General features: G+C 71.7%; 1 protein-coding gene across 1 annotated transcript; it reads left to right on the top strand.

The window, feature by feature from the left end:
- Positions 1-16,137, top strand: MICALL2 (MICAL like 2). Its single transcript, XM_054567134.1, has 17 exons — positions 1-143; positions 6,628-6,676; positions 7,391-7,532; positions 8,209-8,372; positions 9,155-9,294; positions 9,506-10,276; positions 11,606-11,874; positions 12,206-12,299; positions 12,684-12,835; positions 13,318-13,482; positions 13,886-13,950; positions 14,029-14,152; positions 14,247-14,337; positions 14,420-14,493; positions 14,963-15,077; positions 15,682-15,726; positions 16,059-16,137. Exons 1-17 carry the CDS (start codon positions 1-3, stop codon positions 16,135-16,137), a joined length of 2,682 nt encoding a protein of 893 aa, XP_054423109.1.
- The last annotated feature ends 466 nt before the right edge of the window (positions 16,138-16,603 follow it).

The following is a 16,603-nucleotide window of genomic DNA, read 5'->3' on the forward strand; positions in this document are numbered from 1 at the left end:
ATGGCCGCCATCAAGGCGCTGCAGCAATGGTGCCGGCAGCAGTGCGAGGGATACCGGGACGTGAGCATCACCAACATGACCACGTCGTTCCGCGACGGCCTGGCCTTCTGCGCCATCCTGCACCGCCATCGGCCCGACCTCATGTGAGTGCCCCGCGCGGCCCGCACGCGACCCCGCGGGAGCTCGTTGGGTCCTGGACGCGGCCCCGTAACCTCAGTTTGCCAGTCCGCCAAGTGGAGCTGGGCGGGAGCCAGGACATCCGGCGCCCCCGCTGAGTCAGGCGGTGACTCAGGCCCGCGTCCCGGGAACTTCGCCGCAGCCGCCCCTCCGGCGCCGTCTCCCCGGGGCCTGTCCACCGGCACAGGGGCGGGGGCACAGGGGGCTTCGTGTGTGGGTCTGCCCCAGCCCCCGCTCGCCCGGGACCCTTAGGACTGCGGCTCGGGGCGCTGAGGGGGCGGGGCCAGCGCGGAGCAGGAAGCCCGGGACCCCCGCGCCGGGTCTGGCCGGGCACCGTCGGGTGACAGGGGTGAGGTGGGGGCAGCCCCCAGCCCTTGGAGCCACGGGAGGCGGGCCGGCCCCTGCTTGTCGCCAGACCTTGCCTGCGCTCTGGATCCGCTCCGTCCGTTACTCACTCAGCAAACGCTCTTCGCCTGGGACAGGGCCTGGCTTGCTGAGACAGAGCTCCGTGCAGGCAGCCCTGGACCACGGGTGCGCCGCGCGGGTCCCTCTGGAAGTACACGGCGTTTCAAGTGTGCCGCCCAGGTGGGCGGAGCGCCCGCGGGGAGGCCTGGGGCGGGAGAGCCCCCGCACAGAGGCTGCCCTCGGGCCTCATTCGCTGCTGTGGACTAGGGAACAGGCCCAGGGAGCCCAGGGTGCGCCAGGCAGGGTTGGGACTGACAGCTGGGTCCCCCCTCGCCCTGCACCCCAACGTGTGCTGCACCCCCAGGGACTGTCCCTGAGCAGCGCTCTCTGTGGAAGCTGGTTTTGAGGAAGGTCTGCAGGCAGCCCCCTCCCCCCAGGCTCTGAGGTGCGTCGGTGGAGCCTCATGGGAAGCCTGGGTAGCACCCAGCCGCAGCCTCTGCTCCCAGCCCGGGGAGGTGCCCAGTTCCCTTGGCGGCAGAAAATGGGGGGCAGGATGTGCCTTCACACGGAACACGCGAAGCTGAGCTCTGACGGGGTGGGGGGGGGGCTGGGAGGCTGAGCCACACCGGGGTCCATGCAGGGCCCCCTCGTGCCTGGGGGCTGAGCCGGGCAGCCTGGATGAGGCCGGCGTGAGGAGTCTGCGCCTGGAGAGGAAGATGCTGCTGTTGTCCGCGGGCTCCGCGGGCTCCGGACGGCAGCGTGGGTGTGACGGAAGACTCGGGCCCCTTGCCCCTGAGCCCCGGGAGCGTCCCTCTGCCCCCGGCCGTGCTGGCGCTGGAGGCCCTGTGTCCGTGTGTGCGTGTGCGTGCCCATCCCAGTGCCCGCTGCCCGGGGGCGAGCACAGGCGCGCAGGCGTGGGCGTGCCCCTGAGCCGGCACAGGCAGGCGCCGCACAGCCGTTCACCTGGCCACTCCTGAGCGCCCGAGGCGTGCCCTGCGCCGCGCACCGTCCCCGATGGCCTTGGACCCTTCCCAGGAAGCGACGTTTTAGTCCCAGAGACCCACAGCGAACGACGAAGGCTCAAGGCGGCCGCAGAGAGCGGCGCGGCTGGGGCTGGGAGGAAGGCGGGCGGCCCGCCTGACCCCGGTGGCCCCTGGCGTCGAGTTATCTCACTGCTGATTTGGCTGCTGTCCATCTGCCCCCTGGACTCTCAGCTCCTGAAGGGTGGGGGTGTCCCCGGTGCCTGGAACCGCGGCCGGCCCATGACGGGGGCTCAGTGGCTGCCAGCGCACAGCCGGAGGGCCCCCGAAAAGGGCTTGCCCTCGGGGCTCAGGGAGACACTGCTGGCACTCGGCCTGGTGGTGGCCGGAGCGCAGGGACTGTGCAGGTGCAAGTGAGGAGGGAGGCCATGTGACCACAGTGTTGCAACCACAGGCTTAGGACCTCCTGGAGCCACCTGATGCTGGGCAGGCCCGGAACAGAGCCTGCCCCAGAGCCTGGGCATGGGGTGCGCCCTGCGACTTGGTCAGATGCCCGGCCTCCTGAACGGGTGGCGGGGGAGGGGGGAAACGAACGCGTGTGGTTTTCAGCTGCCCAGCGTGGGGTCATCACTATGGCAGCCGAGGAAGCAGGGCAGGTCCCACACGTACAGGGCGGGGCAGGGCTCCGCACACACTGCCCCGGGGGGCAGGTGACGTGGAGGGGGTGCGAGCGTGTGGGTAGGCGCGCACGGGTCCTGTGCCCGAGCCCTGTCTGGCGCCCCGCCTGTGCCTTAAACGCCCCTCCCCCGCTCTGGACCCCGCAGTGCCTCTGGAGGCTGGGAAGGGCCGTCTCCCTGCGGAGCTGTGAGCTGCTGTGGCCCCCAGAGGCACGGGGAGAGAAGGGTGCTGTGAGGGGCGGCAGGGCGAGGCCACCCCCCGCTGCCGTCCGGTGAAGACCCCCGGGCAGCAGGAGGGTGGACATCCTGTCTCCGTGTCCCCTTCCCTTCATCTCATTTTGGTCCTTCCTGCTACATGGGAGCCTGTTTCCTCTTGGCCCTCGGAGGAGGGAGCTCAGCTGGGAGGAGCCGCTGGGCGCGGGCCAGCCAGGTGCAGGCCGCTGCTCGAGGCGGTGGCGGCGGCTCTGCCCGCCCAGCCCCGGCAGTTCCCATGTGGCCCAGCCCAGGGGGCGGTGCAGGCTCCTCAGGGACCCCGGCACCGGGCGACTCAGCTGCTGGGAGGCGGGCCCTGTCAGTTCCCTGCGGGTAGGCCTCAGGGCGCCTGTGGGGCCAGGTGAGCACAGCGCCCTACACACACCGCCCAGGGCGGTAAACCTGCCCGGCTGGCGCGGCTGCTTCTGCGCCTTCGCTCTGCGGCCTGACCAGGAGGCGCTGGGGTGCCCAGGGCAGAGGCGGGAGGCGGGGCCGGTGCCAGCGCGCTGCCCGGGCAGGAGCCCTTCCCAGCAGCGGGCTGCGTGTCCCAGGGCCGGCTGAGGAGGGGCCGTCCAGGCGGGGCCCTTTGCAGCAGCTGTGGACAGCTGGCCCCCGAGGGGTGTCAGGAAGCGGCTGAGCTTCCCGAGCCTCACTGCTCCCGACGGGGGAGGGTGGCAGGGCCCAGGGCCAGCATCAGGGTGGCTCCCCGACCCCTACTCCAGACACGCCCGCTGCAGGGGGTCGGGGAGACTCCCCTCCGGGGCTCCCACCCAGAAGCTCAGAGGCAGCTCTGTCTCCCTCCCTGGGCGAGGCCCACGGCCCCTCCTGCGTGAGGTCAGCAGGAAGCTGCCAGGGGACAGAGGCCTTCTGTTCCTCTGTCTAAGGGTCAGCTGCCCAGCCTTCCGGCCACAACGTCCAAGACGGACGCGGGAGGGGTGCAGGCCCCCTCCTCGGGGACGGCCCCGGGGCCACCGACCCCCTAGCCAGAAGCAGCCCTGGGCCGATTCCTGCTGGCTGTACCTGGGGAGGCATCTCACTTGCCTGCCAGGCACAAGAAGGTGGGGGCCTGGGAGCCGGCCCTGCCTGGAGCCTCTGGCACCTCTTCTGCCCTGAGGGCTGTCCCAGCAGGTCTGCCTTGGGGTCTCTTTCCCTTGAACCCTGTCTCTCCCCCTTGCTCTGCGGCCTCCCCCTTCCCCTCCCCCTCCCCTCTGCTCCCCTTCATGGCCCGATTAACTCCAGATGCGGGAGGAGGTGCTCGGCGAGTCACTTTCCCTCCTGCCTGCCCCCCCCCCCGCCCCGTCCAGCACCCCCCCCAGGGCTGCATTTTGTTCCAGGAAATAAACAGCATGAGGTCAGCTCTGCAGGAATTTGGAGGGGCACGCTCCTTCTGGAGCCCCCAGGCGCTGGGGGCAGGGGGTTCCACAGCCCGAGGTCAACAGCCCTGGTCCGCTGTGGCCGGCCGGGGAGGCAGGGGTGGGGGGCAGGACTGGGCAAGAGGTGTGAGCCATTGGGAGCCACATTTCAGGACACGCGGGCTGGCGGGCCGCGCCCCCGCTCGCAGGCGGTGGAAGAGCGAGCGCGCGGCGGCCGAAAACCGGCCCAGCGAGCATTGGTGGAGCGCCGGCTGTGGGGGTCCTCGGAGGGCCAGCCCCCCGAGGGCCAGCCAAGCCGGGGTCTGTCCCCCAGGCCCGCGGACGGGCGCTTTCTCAGCAGCTGTGGATCAGCCCTGGCCAGGTCCTCCTGGGGCCTCTGGGGCGCCCAGGCGGCCGCTTTCCCTCCTTGCCCGTTTCTGCGCCCCAATTTCCCTTTTGATAAAGACAATCATTTTGGATCAGGGCCCACCCTGGTGACCTCATTTTAAGTTGATTCTCTCTGTAAAGACCGTTTCCAAATCAGGTTATGCTCTGAGGTCCCGGGGTGAGGACACCAACCGTTCTCCGGCGGGGGGAGGAACGCGGCCCAGCCCGTCCCACAAGGGGGTCCCCGGCTGGCAGAGAGCCGGCCAGGTCCGGCTTCCTGAGGCTGGGCGGGGTCTCTCCTTGGCGCGCTCTGAAAGGATCGGCAGGGCCGCCCTGGCTCCGGGGACTTCCGCAGCCCAGGACCTCATGCTGTGAGGGACATGCACTCCGGCGGGGCCAGCCAAAGGCCGAGAAGTGTCCACTCTGGGCGACATGGGGAGCCTGGTCCGGGAGAGGCTGGCCGGGGCGCTTGGGCCTGGCATGGAGGCCTTGTGTGCCCAGAAAGCCAGGGACCTTGGACTGGGTCCTGAGGGACCAGGGTCCTTGAACTTCAGCAGAAGAGCAACTCTGCAACCCCTGACCTGCTCGCCTCTGACCCTGCCCAGCAAGGACTGGCACACTGCTTCGTGGGTGTCCCGATGGCTGGAGCTCTGAGGACCCTACTCTGGGTCCGGGGTGGAGGAGAGGGCCCCACAGGACAGCTGGCAGCCCCGAATCCACAGGCTGCAGCCCCCAGGTGGACCGAGGCCGATGCAGGGGGTGGGGGGCCTCCTCCCATTTATTTGGAGACAAAACAGAGCTTGTTTTCCTGCCCTTCTGCCGGCAACCCCGGGCAGGTCTGCGGGAGACTGAGCTTTCCGAGGGACACCGAGGGCAGCGTGGCTGAGACCCCACACTCCACGGCCGTGGGCGTTCCTGGGATGAAGCCAGGGCGGGCAGCGGGCATGGGGCTGCGGGGATAAAGGCTGGCACGCCCTCGGCACTCCTTCTGGCTGTTTGTCGGCCCAGAGGCGAGTCTGCCCGCTGCCTCGTCCCGCGCAGAAGCGCGCCCCGTGCTCGAGGTGGCAGGGGGTGGCCCCAGCATCTGGAACGCGTCACCTGGGAGGTGGTCCGAGAGCGGAAGCGGGGAGGCTTCCGGAAGAGCCGGGCAGGGTGATGGACGGACAGCAGCAGGGCCTCTGAAGGGGGAGGGGGGCGAGCAGCCCCAGCGCCCCCCCGGCCCCCGTGGGCTGGCCTCATGCCCTCGCCTGGGTGACGGGCCCCCCGGCCTTGCGATGGGGCCCCGGGGCTGCTGGCCGCAGGGTCTCCGCGGCCCCTGACTCAGGCCTGCTCGGCCTTCAGCCAGGGCCCTCGCTTCACCACCAGGAGCTTCGGTTGTCTTCTTGCCCGGGGCACGGGGGTCCCGGGAGAAGGGAGGGCATGCCCGGGGTCAGCAGTGCGGTCTCCGGAGTCAGACGTGCTCTCTCCCACGCTGCGAGGCTTCCAGAACCATCCAGCTCAGGCTGCAGCTGCGAGGATGCTGCCCGTGCCCCACAGGCAGCCACACGGACACACAGGCACGGACGAGAGTGTTTAACCAGCCTCCCGGGACCGCCTGTGCCTCCTGCTCGGAGCGCCCTCTGGGCACGCGAGGGGCGGCGGCACCCGGGCAGGCTCGCACGGTGGCCCCGGGGGGCCTGCAGTGGCTCCAGGACCGGACCTCTGTGTCTGGGACGTCCTGTGCCCTGCGGTCAAGTGTGTGGGGGCGGGGGCTCTGGTATCCTCAGTCCTGAGGATGAGGGCCTGCCCCGCGGTCCCTCGGAGCGGGCTGGGCGCCAGGTGGGCGCTCAATCAATGCCACAGCCCAAGCAGTCGAACCTCCAAGGCCTGGATGCTGGACCATGGCCTGGCTTTGGTCTTCTCTGCTGCGTGACCTTGGGCAGGTCGTGGAGTCTCTCTGTGTCTCAGTTTCCTCGCCGTGAGAGGCGGGCGCTGAGAGTGTGTAGGGGCCTGAGCGCCCAGTGAGTGGGGACCACGGAGGTGCTGGGGCATCGGGTGGGTGACGGGGCTGGTGTGGAGCTCTGTCCCCCGCATGTCGCGCCCCTGCGCTCCGAGCGCCGTGTCCCTCTGTGCTCTGTCCCGGGGCCTGGCGCAGGGGCCTCCCGTGCATTGTTTGTGGGCAGCCTCTGAGCGGGGCCACGGCAGGGCCGGGCCGTGGCTGCGAGGCCCTCCACGCCCAGGCCCCTGGTGCGGCCAGCCCTGCCCTCCCGCGGCTGTGGTGGCCTCCTCCTGTCCCAGGAAAACCGCGCGCCTGGCGCGGTTTCCCCATTTGGGCCGAATGACCTCTGAGACCCTTCCAGCACCCCGCCCCCGCCCCAGGGTCTGGGCTGCTTAGCAACTTGTTTTTTCATGTTCTAGAGACTTTGACGCTCTCAGGAAGGAAAACGTCTATGAGAACAACAAGTTGGTGAGTCCCTGTTCCTGCCTCTGAGCCCATGGGCCCCAGAGAGTCGTGGAGGGAGGTGGGCCTCTCGCTGGGCACCGTGGCCACCCAAGCCTATGGACCCCGCTCCCAGAACCAGCCTCGGACCTGTAGCCCGGCCCGCCCGGTCCCCGTCTTCTTGGATCGGGAAGTGGCTGGGCCCTCCTTCCCCTCATCCACGGGAGGCAGCCTGGGAGGGCAGCGCCCCCGGGCGGGCCTGCGTGGGCCGTCGGCCTCTCCTCACTGGGGGTGGGGAGCCTGCTCAGCCCTGGCCGCAGAGCCCTGCACACGCGGCTGCCAGCCGGCGGTGGGCCCTGCCCGGGCCAGCCGGGCCGGCTCCTCGCTGCGGGGGAGGCTCCGCGTCCCCGTGGGCTAATGAGAGAAGGCAGAGTCCACCCCTCGCTGTCCCTGAGCCCCGTGCGCCTGCCGGCGCCTGATCTGGGGCCCTGGCCCCCGAGCTCCTTCGGTGCCGCGCAGCTGGGCTGCGATCGCCTCCCCCGCCCCACCCGCCCCGTGTGCCTGAGGAGGCGGCAGCCCGGGGAGGTCACAGGGCCGAGGTGAGCTGGAGCCTCGAACACAGACTCCTCTGGGCTCCTAGTGGGGCTGTTGCCTCTGGCCCCCCCCGGGTCGGCTGGCAACCCGGTTGAGGAGAGGGTGGCCTCTCCCTGCCCGCTCCCCGATGACCGTCCCCTCCCCAAGGCCTTCCGCGTGGCAGAGGAGCAGCTGGGCATCCCGGCCCTGCTGGACGCCGAGGACATGGTGGCCCTGAAGGTGCCGGACCGGCTGAGCATCCTGACCTACGTGTCCCAGTACTACAACTATTTCCACGGACGCTCCCCCAGTGAGTGGCGCTTCCGCGCTGCCCCGCCGGCCCCGCCCCCAGCTCGGCCTGGGGGGAGTGTGCAGTGCCCTGTCTGCTGCTTCCTCCTGGAGGCCAGGGCCCGCCCCCCGTGGCCCCCCGTCCACTGGACAGACGCGCCAGCTCCTGCCCCTGCTGCTTCTCCCTGGGCCTCGGTTTCCCTGCCCAGGGCCCTGGGGGTCTGCCCGCTGGTCCTGCCTCAGGACCCCCGAGGGCTTCCAGGCCCGGTCCCGATGTTGCCCTATTTGGTCCTGACGTTCAACCCAGAGCTGGGGCCCAGCCCAGTGGGCAGGGACAGGCAGGCAGAGGCTCTGTCCAGCCTCGTTCTCAGGCTCTCTCCCCGCATTCCTCGCCCAGGCCATAGAAATCCCCGGAATTGCTCTGGGCTCGGGTCCAGCCCCGCCTTCCTATTCCCATTTTGTGGAGAAACAGAAAAGTCCCTTTTTCCTGACCCCCAGATCAGGGTCTCGGAGGGAGAGGCGCGAGGGCGGAGGTGAGGCTGGGCCACGCGGGGGCCGGTGTTGGCAGCCGGCTGGGCTCCCGCCGCCCCCACTTCGGGCCCCGCGGGATACTGCGGCGGGGGTGGCCCAGGCACTGAGAGGCCCAGCCTGCACGACCCCCCAGGCCTCCGCCTCCCCTGACCTGTGTCTCCTGCCAGTCGGGGGCCTGGCCGGCGTGAAGAGGTCCCAGTCCGAATCTGACGAGGAACCTTCCGGGAAGAAGGCCCCGCCCCAGCCGGCCAGGCCCTCGCCCGCCCCCGCCCGGGGGCAGCCGCTGTCTCCGATCAGCACCAACGCCGTTGGCCAGCGGAAGGACGGGGGTGTGGAGGGCGCCCTGCTGAAGGCCGTAAGCGCGCCAGCCCCGCCCTCCCCCAGTTCTTGGTCTCCACCGGCTCTTGCCACGCAGGGCTGGGCTGGCCCCGAACCCCAGCGCCGGGTGGTGTGGGGCCCCCTTGGGTCCCCGCGCAGCCTCGGCGGATGTCCCCGGAAGCCCGCGGGGACCAGCTCCCAGGCTCCTTCGGGGACCAGCTCCCAGGCTCCTTCAGCCCTGCAGGGTCGGGTGCAACCCTGTCGTGCGCACGGGGAGGCAGAGGCCTGGGAGGTCATGCAGGCTGGGCTCCGAGGGGGTTTCCCAACTCTGCTGCGCCCCTCCCGCAGGGCAGGAAAGAAAGCGGGGTGCGTCCTTCCCTCCGAGGCCAGCCCGGCAGGGCAGCGGTGTCCCCCTCCGCCGAGGTGGAGACTGGCAGGGGCGGCACCTTGTGCTGGGGTGCCCCCTGCTGTCCGTGGGCTGTCACTCCAGGCTCAGGGACCTGGGGCAGCCCTTGGCCTGCCCTCCGCAGTTGATTGGGTTTCTGTGCCCTGGGGTGGGAACTTGGGGTGAGAAACCCTGGCCCCTGGAGACCCCCAAAGCCAGGCCTTCTGCCCCATCCCCTTGGGCCAGCTGGAGGTCTGAACTTGGAGTCCAGCTGGCCTGTGCATGAGCCCCGGCTGGCCCCAGGGCCTCGGTCCTCTCGTCTGCCAAGTGGGACCTTCTCTCCCGCCGGCGGGAGGTGGCGGGGGCGGAGCTCGGCTGCGAGGAGGGCGGGCCCCGAGGGGAGCTCGGAGCCATCAGCTGCCGCCCCTCCCAAGGGCCAGGCCTCCGCGGGCAGCGCCGTCAGCAGCACCTGCGGGGTCTGTGGCCAGCACGTGCACCTGCTGCAGCGGCACCTGGCTGGCGGGAAGCTGTACCACCGGAGCTGCTTCAGGTAGGGCTGTGTGCGCGCATGCGGCCCGGGACGTATGTGTGCTTCGGGGTGTCCGCGCCCCCAACCGGCCTTCGGTGGGGTCTGAGACTCAGTGGTCAGCAGCCCGAGAGAGGCGCCCGCCGAGGGGCCGGGCGCGGGCGCAGGCACAGCCAGGGCGCTCGCCTGGGTCGCGCGATGCCAGCGGCCCCGCTTCCTCTGCCCCTCCCCCCAGGTGCAAGCAGTGCTCCAACACGCTGCGCCCCGGCGCCTACAGGACCACGGCGGAGCCCGGTGTCTTCATCTGTTCCAGCCACCACCCCACCACCGCAGCGGCCAGCCCCGTGTTGCCCGGCCGGGCCCCCGGACGGCCAGGGGCCGCCGCCCCGGACTCCAGGCTCCCCAGTGCCCCACAGAAGGCCCGGGAGGCACAGAGGCAGGGAGAGGCGGGGCCAGGGGCCGGGCCCGCAGCCCGGGAGCTCGTGGCGGGCAGCTCCACGGCCAAGGGCTCCTCTCCTGCTGCCGCGCAGCCCCCGGCCACCACCCCCTCCCACGTGCTCTTGGGGAGCCCCGCCAGGCCCTGGCTCTCTGCAGGCCCTGTGGGTGGCAAAGCCAGCATGCGTGTGACCAACAGCTCCCCCACAGGCTGGTCGTCGCCAGCACAAGACACGGTGGCCATCAGCCCCCGTCCGGCTGTGACTCCGAGTGCCCCGGGCCCTTGTCTGGCCACAGAAAGCTGGTCCGCCCCCCAGACCAAGCTCAGTCCGGGCCCAGCATCTGCAGGTCCAGTGGGTGCCCCGGCCTGGACCCCGTCGGCCTCCAAGACGCAGCAGGCCAGGGAGAGGTTCCTGCAGGCGGCTGGAGCCACGCCCAGCCCTGGGCCGGCGAGCAGGGCCCCAGCGGCGGCAGCCGCGCCCACCGGGGTCAGCCACAGGGAGCAGGCGCTGAGCTGCCTCCGCAGGGCCCTTCCGAGGCTCGAGGGGGCTGGCGCTCAGGCGCCCGGCAGGTGCGTGAGGGACGAGGACTGGGGCACCCTTGCCCACCCACAGGGGGCCCCGGAGGCCAGAGGGGTTGGGATGCCCTGCCTGGGCGCGTGACGGTGGGGCTGCTCCCTCCAGACTCAGTTCTCCTGTCTGGGAAGCAGGGAGAGTGAGGCAGGGCCTCGGGGCGCTGGGTTGCAGCCGAGGGAGACACAGTCCCTGCTGCAAAGCTGCTGTGTACGCGCTTCGGGGGGAGGTGCAGGCTCAACAGCCTGCCACCCAGGGTCCCGAGTAGCTTGCGCCCAGGCCTCTGAGGACACCTGCTCCACACGCGGGGAAGCAGAGGCTGGAGCGGTTGGGGCGCCCCTGTCTGCCCGGAGAGGGGCTCCAGGCCGGCCCTGCCCGGCCCGTGCCTTGTGCACGCGGGACACGGAGCGGGGGCGCTGTCGCCGGGTGGGGGTCTCGTCGGTGTCCGGGAGCTGCCGGGGGGGGGCGCTGACCCCACAGGCGCTGGTTTGCTCGCAGCTCCGGAGCCCAGTGCGAGGTGGAGGTGCCGCAGGGCCACTCCCGCCCCCGGCTCCAGGGGGGGGCCCCACCTGCTCCCCCAGCCTCCGGGGCCACGGGCGACCGGGGCTCGTGGCCACGTCCTCTCTGTGCCTCTGTCGTCGCGTGTCCGTCTCTCCTCTGTGTGTCTGTGAGTCTCCTCTTCTGTCTCTTGACGTGTAAGCACGCTTCTCCTTGGACTCGGGGCCCTAACCAGAATCCGGGATGACCCCACCCTAACTCGATTACTCGGGCGAAGAGCCTGTTCCCAGACAGGGCCACACTCTGAGCCGCCAGGCGGCACGGCCGTGGCGGGACCCCGTGCCCTCCCTGTGGCCACCGGGCGAGAACAGCGGTGCCGCACCGGCCTGGCCCGCTGCCTCGTGTGCCCCGCCTGCTCAGGACCGCCCGACCCCCATGGGCGCACCGCTGCTGCCCGGGGCTCCCGGGGTGGCCGTGGGGCCAGGAGAGGGGGTGTGGCGGGCTCGGGCTGGCCCGCGGCTCTGCGCTGGCAGAGGAAGGAGCGACTGGGCTGTGGGCCCCCCCCCGCACACCCCACACCTGGCGTGTTTGGGGGCGTTTTAATCTCGTTCCACATCAGAGGTAAACAGGGAGGCAAAGTCAGGCACCGACATGCACCCGTGAGAGTGGCTGCGGCCTGCCCCTCCTCCCTCAGAGGGGCTGTCTGCCTCCCTCCGGGGCGCGCACTGGGGACCAGCTGCCGAGGGAGGCCGAGGGGCTCCTGTCGGGGGGTCATGGTGGGAGGGGCTCCCGGGCCCGCCCGTGCCTGACGCCCACTCTCGCACCTGCAGTTGTGCCCCGGCTGCCTCCCCGGCTCCGAGCAGCCTCCCCAGAGCTGAAGGGCCACGCACAAGGCTCCCCGCCGAACTGCCACCGGCGGCATCGCCCCAGGCCCTCAGCCCCTCTGCAAGGACGGCGCCGCTGGCCCCACCGAGCCGGGGTGCCATCTCCGGGGCCCCCACGCCGCCCCAGGCTGGCAGGAAGAGCTCCGCTGGGCCCCTAGGGGTCGGCAGGGCAGGGGCTGGCTCCAGGCTCAAGCCAGAGGCCCCGCCGGCAACGGGTGAGGGCCCCCTTGCGTGGGGCGAACGAGGGGTGCGGGGGGCGGCCCACCCGCGCCGACAGCCGGCGTCCCCAGGGCTCGCCTGTTCGGCGGCAGGGAAGCCGAGGCGCAGAGAGGCAGTGAACCTCCCCAGGCACACGCGGCGCAGGCGGCCAGGCCGGTGTCCCTCCCGTGCCCGCCTCCTGGCCAGGGCTCCTTCCCATAACCTCGGCTGTGGGGGGCACCTGACGGCGGGCCGGCCGGGGGAAGGTGGGGTGGGGTCCAGCTCTTCCCGGCAGACCCTCCCCTTATCCAGAGCCCAACGTGGCCCGTCTCCCTGCCCTCCGCCCAGGCCCACGTGCCAGCCCCCAGGAAGGCCAGGAGGACGGGCCGGAAGGGTGGAGGGACCGCCTGAAGCCCGTGGAGAGGAGGAGCCCTCCGGAGAGGTGAGGCGCGGAGGCGGGGGGGCCCCGGGGGCGCGCGCCCAGGACCTGCCCCGTGCCTGTGGAGCGGTGCCTGTGTCCCAGGGCTGTGCAGGGCCCAGCACACAGTAGGCGCTCAACAAATGCTCATGGGTGAAAGGCAGCACGTGGGTTGGCCGGTCGACGTCCCCGCAAGCTGGGGCGTGAGCACATCCCAGCACGGCCACTGAGGCCGCAGAAGCCAGCTCACAGGGGACAGTCACACGAGCCGAGTCAAGGGCCGGTTCACGTAGCCTGAGCGATAAGGGGGACTTCACACCGGCCTGAGCGACGGGACAGCTCACACCGGCTGGACTTGGGCGGGCTTGTCTGTGCTGAGGGACTGCGGGTCACCTGCCTTCCGTCCAGGACCCTGGAGCTGGCGCCGCCGCGGGAGCCAAGGGCGGGGGCTGTGCCCCAGAAGGCCCCTGGGAGTTCCGAGGGGGGTGTCCGCATCATCCTGACCCGCGTGCAGCTGGACAGGTCGCCAGGCCCTGCCGGCCCCCAGCCCCGCCTCTCAGGTAACTCCCAGCGGGAAGTCAGGGGCCCGGTGCCCTCCCGCCCCCGCCCCCGCTCCAGCCAGGGGACGCGGGTCTAGGTGTGACCCCTGCAGGGGTGGCTGTTTGGGGGCCCGTGGGGCCACCCTCCCAGGGAGAGCCAGGAGGGGCGGCGGCCCTGGTCGGTCTGAGGAGCTGGTGGTCCTGGGCGGGCAGAAGGTGCGTGTGTGTTGTGTGTGCATGCGTGTGTTCGGATGCGTGCTCACGCATGTGGCAGCAAGTCTTCCCAGCCCTCAGCCGCTCCGGCACCCACATCTAGCCGTCCACTTCCTGTGTGACCTTGAGCAGGTCGCCTGCCCATGGGGCTGGAGCCAGGATGCTGCCCTGGCTGGGTGGACGGGGCACAGGGAGGCCGCGCCGCCCCCTTCGTGGGCCCGGCTCAGGGAGAACACAGGGAGGTGGCCTGGCCTGCTACCTGACGCGTAGTCTGTCTCCCGCCGCGGCAGCTGCGTCCCCTTCCCCAGCGCCCTCCCCGGCCCACCGCAAGAAGCTGACCGTCCCTGCCACCCTGGACGTTGCTGATGACTGGCTTCAGCCCACACCCTTGCGGCAGGAAGCCCCGGCCCGGAGTGGGAAGGAGGGGGAGGAGCCCTCTCCCGAGGACCGGCCAGGTCAGCCCAGAGACACCGCCCCCGCTCCTGTCGGGGTGCAGGTGGAGGGCGCCCTCTGGGGAGGGGCGCCTGGTGGGGCCCTGAAGGGTGAGGAGAAGCTCGCTGGGCCCGGGGCGAGGGGAGGCACGCGGCCCGTGCCTCCCAGCAGAGAGCCAGAGCAGTGCGGTCCCGGCAGGGGCTGGCGGGGCGGCCGACCTGGGGCCGGGCAGGGGCCAGGCTGCCCACGGGGACGGCACCGGGACCTGCCTGTGAGCTCTGCCCAGGGGCCAGCTGGCAGGGGCAGGGGACGTGGGGCGGAGCTGGGGGAGCCCAGCCCTCGGGGTCAGACCCCCTTCCAGGGCAGTTGGAGGCGCCTCGGGCCTGGCGGCCCTGGCCCCGGACACTCACGCCGCCTCTCCTCCAGGGAGGCCCCGGGGCCCCGCCGATGCCCCTGCTCCTCCTGGCAAGGCAGCGGACCCCGCCGTGAGGGTGAGTAGGCGGCGGTGGGCGAGGGCTGGGAGCTCAGCCCCGGGGCTCGGGCCGCCCTGACTGGCCCTCTGCTCGCAGCTGCACCCCGACTATGTGCCACAGGAGGAGATCCAGCGGCAGGTGCAGCAGATCCAGCGGCAGCTGGACGCCCTGGAGCTCCGGGGCGTGGACCTGGAGCGGCGCCTGCGGGAGGCTGAGGGGGGTGAGCCACGCCCCCGCCCCCTGCCCCCCACCCTGACCCCGGGCTGCCCGCAGGGCTCTGCCCGGCCCACACCCAGCCTGGCCCCTCTCCGCAGACGCCTCGGAGGACATGCTCATGGTGGACTGGTTCCGGCTGGTCCACGAGAAGCAGCTGCTGCTGCGGCTGGAGTCGGAGCTGATGTACAAGTGAGAAGCCGCCGCGGCCCTGAGGGCCCCACCGCCCCCGCGGCCGCGCCGGCGAGGCCGCCTCACCCTGTCACCCCGGCAGGTCCCGGGAGCAGCACCTGGAGGAGCAGCAGCTGGACATCGAGGGGGAGCTGCGCCAACTGATGGACATGCCGGGTGCGTCCCCGCCCTCCTGCCGGGAGCGGCCGCCCATGGGAGGGGCCGCGGGTCCTGGTGCTTGGGGTGCACGTCTCGGGAGCCTGCGGCCGAGTCTCAGCGCCCGCGCCTCCGGGCTGTGCGTCTCTGGCCGAGTTGCTCACCCTCTCTGTGCCTGGGCTTCACCCCCAGCAGAGGGGCCACTAACAAGCTCCCAGGGCTGAGCCGTGAATCCTGAATCCGCACGGGGCAGGAAGCAATTGCTGTTAGGGGTGGCGGCAGCGTCGTGCACCAGGGGGTCTGTCCTGGGCCCCAGCCCCCGCCTCTCGGTGCCGGGCAGACCTGTGAGGACGCGCGGGCAGGCGGCCCCGGCCCTGCCCACGAGCCCCGCCCCCCCTGTGGGGGAGCCTGACCCCTGAGGCGCGGCGTGACTGCGTGCAGAGCTGGGTGGGACCGCGGGGCTCCGGCCGACGGCAGGCTGTCGCTGCAGAGGGCCTGAAGTCGCCCCAGGACCGGCAGCGGGAGCAGGACCTGCTGACTCAGTACGTGAGCACTGTGAACGACCGCAGCGACATCGTCGACTGCCTGGACGAGGACCGGCTCAGGTGAGGGCGGGGCCCGGGTGAGGGTGGGGGGCACAGGCCCGCCCCACGCGCACAGCCCCGCCCCACGCGCACAGCCCCTGGTGCCCCGGCCCTGACGCCTGGTCAGCACGGCCGCCGGAACCTTCCGCCGCGGAGGACGCGCCCCCTGACCGAGCTGTTGGCGGGGGGCCGCAGGCGCCGCGGCTGCCAAGCAGTGCAGCGGGGGACGGGATTGTGTTTCTCTTAAATCATGTGACCACGTGTGCCTCCTGGTGCTGCACTGGGCCACCAGCCCAGTCCCCACAGAGCTCTCCTGTCTGCACGTCCAGACACGGCATCTGGCTGGGCCAGGCCCCGCAGGTGGCCAGCGGCCGGGACGGAGACTCGAATGTGCCCCTCTGAGCTGGAGGGGCCCGTGGCCGGGGCTGCCCCGCGTCACTGAGGAGGGTCTGGGCCCCGAGCGGGCGGTGCCAAGGCGAGGCTTGTCCGCAGGGGAGAGGGCGGGTGCTGCGCCCTGTGTCGGGCGGGCTCAGGGCTCAGGCGGGAGGCTGACTGGGAGGGCCCGCTCTCCGCCGCCCCCAGCGAGCGGCCCCTCGCAGCCCCTCACGGCCCATTCCCGTTTCAGGGAGCAAGAGGAGGACCAGATGCTCGAGAGCATGATCCAGAAGCTGGGTAACTGGAGGGCTGCACCGCACGGGGCGGGGCCTCCGGCGCGGCCTCCGTGGCCTCAGTGCAGGACAGGCGGGCCCAGCCCGAGGGAGTGGACCCCCATTGCTTGAGGGGTTTGAGAAGCAGCTAGTGAGCCTCTGGTCGGGGCGAGGGGGCGCTTCCCCGGGGTGCCCAGTGTGGGGTGCTCAGAGGCAGGCGCCGCCGGCTCCCCGGGAAGGGGCGGGGTCTGGGCTCCTCCGGGCCAGCGCCTACAAGCTCTGAGGGCCCGCGGGGCATCCCCACAGGGAGCATCGGCCGAGAGGGGGGCGAGTGTCCTCAGAGCCCACCTCCTCCGGGCCTCCAGAGGAGGAAGTCCAAGTTCCGCTTGTCGAAGATCTGGTCCTTGAAGGGCAGAAGCAGGACCCCGGAGTGAGCCTGGCAGCTGTAGGACCCTGGCCCATGGGCCGGGCCGGGGGGCGCCGTGGGGTGGGCCTGGGCCACCCTCTGTGGGGTCTGAGGGGCCTCAATAAAGAAACTGGCGACATGCCCTGGGCTCCATCTCCCACTCGGCCGTGGCTCCTGGGTGGCCTGGGCCACGTTGCGGGCCCGCAGCGGCCAGTGGGTGTGCCCGGGCCGTGGGCAGGGCTGGCCCTGCGGGGCGTCTTTGCCGCAGCTCTGTGCCCTTGGTCCTGGGCCGGAGGCATCGAGCCCGGGCCGCTGGCGGCTGCAGCAAGGCCGTGGGCCGGCCCACCCCACCCCACCCCACCCCTGGAGAGGTCGCAGCTGAGCCCTGTGCTCAGACCCACCCCCGCGCCCAGCGCCCGTCCCCTCGGTGACCCCGGAGAGCGGCATCACCTCGCGCTGTCTCCCCGCTGGCGCCAGGTCGCGGGGGCGGCTGT

The sequence above is a fragment of the Pteronotus mesoamericanus genome, unplaced genomic scaffold (genome assembly GCF_021234165.1).
Source record: "Pteronotus mesoamericanus isolate MK-2021 breed Mesoamerican mustached bat unplaced genomic scaffold, CSHL_Meso_final contig_1, whole genome shotgun sequence".
NCBI lineage: Eukaryota > Metazoa > Chordata > Mammalia > Chiroptera > Mormoopidae > Pteronotus > Pteronotus mesoamericanus.

What these genes read in the sequence shown, in the direction of transcription:
- MICALL2 (XM_054567134.1), top strand. Translation starts at nt 1, where the DNA reads ATGGCCGCCATCAAGGCGCTGCAGCAATGGTGCCGGCAGCAGTGCGAG. An exon ending in TTTCCACGGACGCTCCCCCA is followed by an intron (nt 7,533 to 8,208) that starts GTGAGTGGCGCT and finishes GTCTCCTGCCAG; the next exon opens with TCGGGGGCCTGGCCGGCGTG. An exon ending in TACCACCGGAGCTGCTTCAG is followed by an intron (nt 9,295 to 9,505) that starts GTAGGGCTGTGT and finishes CCCTCCCCCCAG; the next exon opens with GTGCAAGCAGTGCTCCAACA.